This window comes from Mirounga leonina, unplaced genomic scaffold, assembly GCF_011800145.1.
Source record: "Mirounga leonina isolate KUSES-001 unplaced genomic scaffold, KU_Mleo_1.0 Mir_154, whole genome shotgun sequence".
Classification (NCBI taxonomy): Eukaryota; Metazoa; Chordata; class Mammalia; order Carnivora; family Phocidae; genus Mirounga; species Mirounga leonina.
In genome coordinates this window covers 4,328,023-4,335,848 of record NW_023270389.1, presented here as the reverse complement: position 1 = coordinate 4,335,848, position 7,826 = coordinate 4,328,023, and the positions used below count along the sequence as shown (strand labels likewise).

The 7,826-nt window shown below is 54.3% G+C and overlaps 1 protein-coding gene across 1 annotated transcript in view; it reads right to left on the bottom strand.

Annotated features, from left to right (window-relative positions):
• Positions 1–902: 902 nt before the first annotated feature.
• FCRL6 (Fc receptor like 6) overlaps positions 903–7,826 on the bottom strand; it is a 12,180-nt gene continuing 5,256 nt past the window's right edge. Inside the window, 9 exon segments of the mRNA XM_035009582.1 lie at positions 903–1,057; positions 4,143–4,176; positions 4,178–4,269; positions 4,643–4,801; positions 4,804–4,923; positions 5,071–5,169; positions 5,172–5,354; positions 5,844–6,110; positions 7,569–7,589. Coding sequence (XP_034865473.1) covers positions 903–1,057; positions 4,143–4,176; positions 4,178–4,269; positions 4,643–4,801; positions 4,804–4,923; positions 5,071–5,169; positions 5,172–5,354; positions 5,844–6,110; positions 7,569–7,589 — 1,130 coding nt within the window.

Here is a 7,826-nt window from a genome sequence, read left to right as displayed (position 1 = left end):
GTTGGTGGTGTTGGTATTGGTGGTATTGGTGTTGTTGATGTTGTTGTCGTTGGTGGTGGTGGTGTTGGTGTTGTTGGTATTGGTGGTATTGGTGTTGCTGTTGTTGTTGTTGTTGTTGTTGTTGGTGGTGGTGGTGGTGTTGGTGGTAGAGGTGGTGGTGGTCAGAGAGATGATAACAATAGTTGTTGTGGTAAAATGGTAATGTTAATGGTAGTCAACTACCTCAAGCCAGGCCCAGAACTTCCCTTTTACATTAGCAAACATGTCAAGTTTAGTTCGAGATCACTCACCTTCACTCTCCTTTGGGACTATATTCACTGAAGAGTAAATATCATCTTCCTCATTGTCATTCGGCCAAGTGACTGAAAAAAGGAATGAGGCTTGAATAGGACCCACCTGCTCTCCCACCTCAAGACATCAGTGTCCTGAAGACACCTCTGGAGGGAAGCCAATCAGGGGCTCTGTCATGGTGGTAACTGGGAGTGGGAGGCAGTCATTACTGTGGGATATCCATCTTGGTGGAAGCTGCCTGCCCCCATAGCAGATTCTAGCAGCTTCACCAGCCCTGACTTTGTTTAAACTAGGGGTTGGCAAACTTCTTCTATAAAAAAAGAGTCAATATTTTAGGCTTTGCTGGCCATACAGTCTCAGCTCTGTAGCGCGAAAACAGCCATACACAATACATATATAATGTTCTTTACAAAAGTACTTGGTGGACTAGATTTGGCCCATGGGCCAGAGTTTGCCAACCGTTGGTCTAAACCCTCCTTACCCTCCCTCTGGAGGCCGGCCTTCCCTCCTACTTCCCTGTCCCTCCACCAGCTTCAGAATACTGGCCCCTCACACTCTCCCCGGAAGCCATCTACTTCCTTTCCCAATGACTGGTTCCCAAGACTTGGGGCTCACAGGGCTTCCTTCTCTTCGTTCCCCCTCAGACTCCTTTCTCGGTCTTCAGTGACAGGCCACGCATGGTCCTGCTGCAAGTCCTTACCATTGCCATACAGTGGGTGCTGCTCTCCACCTGGGGCTGGGGGCGGATTCTGGGTTGGGAGGGGCCCTAGGAAATACAAAGGCATCCTTCAGAGAGCAGGCTGGGCAGTGGGGGTAAAGAGTCTGAGAGAAAGAAAGTCAGTGGAGGCTGCTGGAGGTCTGAGGCTGGTTTGTTTATGAGAGCTAATTCACAAGTCTAGACACGGTTAATTTTTACAGGATGTTTCCTTTGAAAAATACCCTAGAGGGTAGAATGGCCCCATGGGAATCACAAACTAGGAGAAGCAGGGTCCGAAAGGAGGGGTCACACTCCTGCATGGAGAGGGCCCAGACTCACCAGTCAGACTGCATTTCAGAAAAAGGAAAAGCTAATAACTTTGGCCACACACTATGCCAGGGAATTCAAATACAATGTCTACTTCACAGCTCAGGGCCTAACCCAGCGACCAGCACATAGCTGGATGGCAAAAAAAGCCTCCCTTCCTAACTCTTTGGTGTCTGATATTCTTTGCGATCATCTTGCAAAGGTTGATACTATGACACCATAATATCATATGTAGATGAGGTGTCTGAGGCTGGGAGAGGGGACTTCTCCAAGGTCACACAAGGTAAGTGGTAGGGACAGACTTTTAATCCAGTTTATGTGCTTTTTCTCCACTAGCATGATGCCTCTGTGAAAGCAGGTGCTCCCAGAACTTTAAAATTTATCTCCTAGGATAGGGATTGGGTCACATGGATTTTAGAACACTTGGTTCATGCCTGGTGCCCAAGAAATGTTTATTATCTCTGATAGCAAGGAGGCACCAGAATCACTGGCAGGATTGGTGGAAATGGTGCTTCCTATAAAACCAAGAATGCATTTATGGAGACTCCAAGAAGCTCCCAGTTATTAAATATCCCCTAGTGCTCATTCGTCAGGGCTGTGTTTTTGAGTCTCCATTCACTGAAGAGCCCCAGGAATTTGACGGACCTCTGTTTTATGTGGGGTGTGAACACTATTAAGCAAACTGCAGTGGGCACACCTAGGCAAGTGCTACTTTGGAAGCGGGCCCCTTGCATGACTAACATAGTGCCAGTGACCCCGCTGGCCAAAATGGTTTGCAAATTGCCTTCAGAGATACAGCTGTCGAATACCTTTGGTGGTGGCACGTTTTTTGTTTGTTGAGGGAGTGGACGTGCTATCCGGAGATGGTTAAGAGTCTTCCAGAGCTGGGTGTGAGGAACGAAGCTGTTGATCTACTGTTTTTCTTGTGAAGTTTTGGAATTAGGCCTGTGTGACATTCTCAAGGTTTTGCACCTCTGAGTTTCTGAGATAAGAGGACCAAGACTGCCACCAGGAGCCCTATTTTCCCGAGAGACAGGTTCCTTAATACAATGGAGCCCAGCTGTTCCCAGGTTGGCAGTGGTGGTTGGGTGGGGGGCGTGTGGGCTGCTCAGCGGCAGGGCCTCCACGTGAAGAGGGGTGTTCTTTCGTTCCCCGTGAGAGGCTTCTTCCTCTTGAGGATCCTTCACCAGCGGCTGCTCCTCCGCCATCTTGTCGGGGGCTGGGAGGGAGACAGCTGTGCTTGTTGCTTTGTCTTGAATGCTCTGACCCAGAAGTGAGGGCCCATGTTACTGAGGCCAGGTAAATGGCTGGGCCGTTAGAAGGAAGCTTTACTGTAGATGCAGGGATGCTAGGAGTCACACATCTTCAGTTCCTGGTCTGCTACTCCAGCTGCCTCCCCATCTAGCTCTGGACCGGCCTCCATCTTTCTCCTACCGTACAGGTTACTTAAAGCAAGGTAGCCTGCATGGAACCTCGACTTGAGACTAGAGGGAAGATTTGTTGGACAAAGACTGCTAAAAAGGGAGAGGAAGTTGGAGGCTGGCCCAAGCCCTAGCTGGGGTGCTGGTAAGGCAGGGGAGTGGGTCCAGGGCTGGGGAGAGGCCCTTTCAGGTATCCTGGCTGGCGCTCAGGGAGGAACACTCTGATTGCATGACTGGGTGGGCTTTCTCACAGAGTAGTCTGGCTCAGCTCCCGAAAAACTCACCACAAATTCTTTAACAGACGGAGGTGCCAACTTGAATTAGAAAACCTAGCTTTGGTGGTCTGTGAGAGCAATCAATTTTTCCCTTGGCAAGTGGAAAATAAGAATAATATTCTTATTTATAATGATATCTTATTCTTATTCCTCTCCCCCCTGGGGTGGGGGGAGGAGGTGGGGCTGATTTGAGTCTCTGTAGGTGGGTTTGAAGGACTAGGAATAAACTGGTACCAAAAAGCTTTGGCATGGGAAGCCCTTCCCTTAAATGTGGCTTGAGGTGAAGAAGGGTTAGAATAGGAGTAAGTGTGGAGTCACCCAAGGTGATTGCAGTGAGAGCCCCCATTCCTGCTTCATTGTCATGACCGGACGGGAGAGGAGGAGGGTCTGGAATCCGCATAGACTAGAGGGAGAATGTACCGAGACCCCAGCAGATGCCAGCCCAACACGTTAGGTATCAGGTAGATGTCATCTCCTTAGCTGAAACCCTCACAATAACCCCAAGTGGGAGATACTTGATGACTCCTAGAGTGAATGGGCCCAAGGTCACAGAATTAGGAGACAGTGTTGGGAGCAGGCCATTGCTTGGTCATCTCCGCCATGTTTCCTTTCTGATGAGTGAACCTCCACTGAGCACTCCCTCAGGCCCAGCACTGGACAAGATGGGTGTGTGCTCATGAGCACGCAGATGCTCACTGGGGTTCCCATTCCTTCTTTCTCCTCTGCTTAGCAGAGCTCTGGTCTGACAGAGTGTTGGCGGCCTGGGGTTTTCTTGGCATATTCATCAGCCAGATTGTCTTTCAAACACGAAGGACTCTGATGTGCATTGAGTTTGGCTGGTAAGAATTCCTCTGTTTATGCCTCTTTTTAGGCCCAAGTGTGTGGTTGTGTGTTTGTGCACATCTCTGGGCGACTATGGGCATATGAGACAGTGTGTGTGTGTGTGTGTGTGTTTTGGAAGCTGGAAGTATCCCTCCATGGGCTCCTTTGTGTGACGTGTAAAGAGAAGTCCCTCCTCCCACCCAGACCCTGAAGAGGAGCAGCTGGTCCCCTCAGATGCTGGCTCTCCAAAGGCTGGGCAGTGCCTGGCATAGGGATTCGGCCACTAAGAAAGTCAAAAAGTGCACTGACCAGTTTTTCTCCAGGGTCTGAAGTAAGCCCTCAAGTGCAGTGGCAATGACCAGCACACCAAGCAGGCTCGCAGATAGACAAGGAACCAGCCAGGGGCTGCTGGTGAGGGTAGGCAAGCCCCGAGGACCTAGGGGGTGAAGTAGGGGTGACCATGAGCGTTGAGGATGAAATTCAGAAATGTACCCCAGACGGGCACAGAGGAGGCAGAATGGCTGGCATCAGGGGGAACCATGTGGTTCCCTAAAGGAGCCTTGTAGATGGAATCAGAGATGGTCCAGAGGATACCAGCATGGACGGGCAACACCACTGATGACCATGTACAGTACCCCCGCCCCCTATGGATCTCATGCTTTCCCTCCAGGTTCAGTGGGCAGATAGTCCCAAGCAGGGTCCATCTCACTCATGCAGTGCAAGGTGTGGGTGGGGGGTACACAGAGGGGTGAGACCTGACCCCTGCCAGCTTGCTGGGGCTCAGAGCCCATGTGGGGGACAAGATGTACCAGCCAGGGACAGTGTCTTGAGCTCACTTGTCTCTTTGGAGACATTGTTCTCGGCCTGGCAGGAGTAGCTACCAGCATCCTGTTCTGACGTCACAGTGAAGGGGAAGGAGGCGGCTCTTCCATGGGGAGCACAGTGGTTCCCCAGGATCTTCTCATCAGGTAGAATGAGTACAGGATTGGAGGGGAGCCATTCTGGGTCTCACAGAGGAGCTCCACCACATCCCCCACAGCAAGGCCAGTGGACCTGGGTCTCAGGGTGAGCAGAAGCTGGGACACAGGACCTGGGGCAGCACGTGGGGCGGGAGGCTCACCTACACCACCCAGGCTCCTGGCCCCTCCTCCCCTGGGGACCCCTCCCCACAGGCCCAGGGGTCCCATTACCTGAAGCCCATATCCCTGGGGAGTGTCTCCCCTTCTTCCCCACTTACCTTGCACCCTCACCTTCAGCTGGGGGCTCTGTTTCTGGACCCTGCTACCCTCGGGGGTGGCCTGGCGCCAGTAAAGCCCAGAGGCTCCCACCCGGCTTCTGGGAGGCAGAGCTCTGAGTGGGGGCCCCAGTTCTGCAAGGTGCGGCCATCTTTGTGGAAGGAGAAGAGGAGCCTCGAGGCCGACCTCTGGGGGTGTAGCTCCGTCTGGCATCTCAGTGTCAGCGGGCTCCCCTCATGGAGCTCGGGAGAAGGGACAGAGCTCAGCACTGGAGGCGGGAACAGCTCTGGGGAGAAGCAGGCCCAGGCTCAGGGGCGACTCCTGAACCCTGAGATCCCAGAGGCGGGGGTCTAAGCTAGGGCACATCCCAGGCCACAGCCCTGTGCCCCATGACAGACACCGTCATTGTCCCCCAGGACCCACCTCTCGTCCCATGACTACACCCTAGCCCCTCTGGAATCCTGAGCCAGAGCCAGAGGGCCTTATAGGGCATCTGGTCCCCAGAAGGGAAGGGTCTGGCCCAGGGTCTCTGGGACTGAGTGGCCGGGCTGGTTCAGGGTGCTTCTGCGGCCCAGGGCATCCCCCTCCTTCCCCGGGCTCCGGATGTACCCCACGGGGGCAGGGCACTTGGACAGCATGGTGGACATCTCAGGGCTCTGTGGTCGGCCCGGCATCAGGGGCAGCTAGAGGGAGGGCTGCTGACCTCTAGAGACCAGATCCCTGAGCAGCACCCTAGTCCCCACCACCCCCCGGCCCCCCGAAGCTGGTGACTCACCTTGGACTTGAACCGTAGTCATCTCTGACCTTTGTGCGCCCAGGTCCGGGATGAAGGTCACCTTCCCAGTGCAGATGTACTGGCCACTGCTTTCCAGTGTTGCTGTCCCCATGGGCAGAAACCATTTGGCCTTCGGGTCGTGGAGTAATTTCCTGTCTTTGTAGAACTGGACCTGGGACAGGGCTGTGTTCTTCCATCCTTGGCACTGCAGAGTCAGGATGTCGCCCTCAAACACGGGGTCTGGCAAGGTTCGGAGGTACAACCAGCCTGTGAGACATAGGACCGGGGTCACCCTGGAGCTGCACGTCCCATCAGCCCATTTTCTCCCTCCGTCCCCCAGCCTCGGGCCTCCCCTGGGGATGGAGGCTCCTGGGCAGCACCTGCGTGGCCGCCCCGTCCCCCAGGCCTTCGTGCCAGACCAGGGCTGGTCCCCTGCTTTCCTTTGCCCTCCTTCCTCTTCCCTGCCTCTTCTCTCTAGTCCGCTCCCCTCCCCTCCCCTGCTCTCCTCACGCCTTCTCTCTGGTCTTCTCTTGTACCTCCTCCTCGGCTCCTTTCCAGCTGCCCTTCCAACATCGCCAAGCTTGGGTCGAGTTGAATTCCTTCCATCGTTGTTCTACCTCCTTCCCCTTGACCCAATTCTCACTCCCCAGATGGGCTACTTACCCCCTGCTCCCCCAGGGCAACTCTGTGCAGCTTCCACCTCCGAGGACAACTGCACACGGCCTACCAGCCAGAAGCGGGGGGGAGGGTGTGGGGAGTGTCCCCCCCTCCCCTGGGCTCGCTCCTTCTGCTTTCCTTGTCAACCTTCTCCCGGCCCAGCCCCCATTCCCACCCCCCTACAGGGAGTTTCATTCCCACCACCGTCCTGGGGAGGGATCTGTTCTGTCTGTCCTCATTCCTAAAATGCATTCTACGGCCTGACGTGGACAAGAGACGAGCTCCTGGGGGCCCAGCACCATCTGCAGGGCAGTCCCAGGCTGGGCCTGTCCCCAGAGCATACTTCTTTGACAAGCCAGACACCAGTGGTCCCAGACAGCCTCAGGAGCCAGGCCTGATAGCTGAGAGCAATGAGGAGGAATGGGTGGGGAGCCCCAGCATAGCCTGCCTTTGCCTGGGTCGCTCTGGATCCTTAGGACCCGCCCCCTCCCCTGGAGGCTCACACAGAACTGAATGTTGAGCCTTGCTTTTACTGCTGCTCTTTCTAAGAGCATGAAGCGTGGGTTTGAATTCTGCCCAGCACCCCCTCATCCCACCCTGGCACCACAGAACATGTCCTTGGCGGTCAAGATGTTCATAGGCCAGCATTTTTCCTACTGGACGGAAAGCCCCATGAAGGTCAGGATGGACTGGAAGGTAGAGGTAGTGGAGGGACAAAGCTGCCTTCTCTGAACATATAGGGGACGGGAGGGAATCCAGAGCCTTGGTCAGTGGGAATATAGGAGCTTCAGAGACACTCTGAGAGGAGGAGACAGAGGCCAGTGCCAGCTATAAGGGAATAAGATGAGGCCCAGAGCCATTTGCTGGGACTTGAATCACCTAGAAATAGCCTCAGCCTGAGCCCAGTGGGGTCCCAGGTCTCATTTCTGCCTGGGCATCAGCCAGAACTCCTGAGGAATGGGCCTAGTCTGTGGCTCTGAAGATGTTTCCAGGGGACCCAACAGCCCATCAATCAATCTTTGGCCCAGAGACATATTTGGAATTGGAAAAGACATAGAAAAGATTCACCAGTTTGCCCAACACAGGGAACTGTAAGAGAACAGAGTGATAGAATTAGGGTAAGTAGCAGAAAGAACTTTTTCACAAGGAGGCCTGTCATCTCAGGAATGTGTGCTCATACCCATTCAATAAACCAACCACCCAACCCCCTGGGCACCTACTCATCCAGGCCCCAGCCACTCAGCCACCCAACCACCCAGCCACATAACCACCCAACTACCCAACCACCCAGCCACCCAGCCACTGAGCTACTCAGCCAGCTACCTA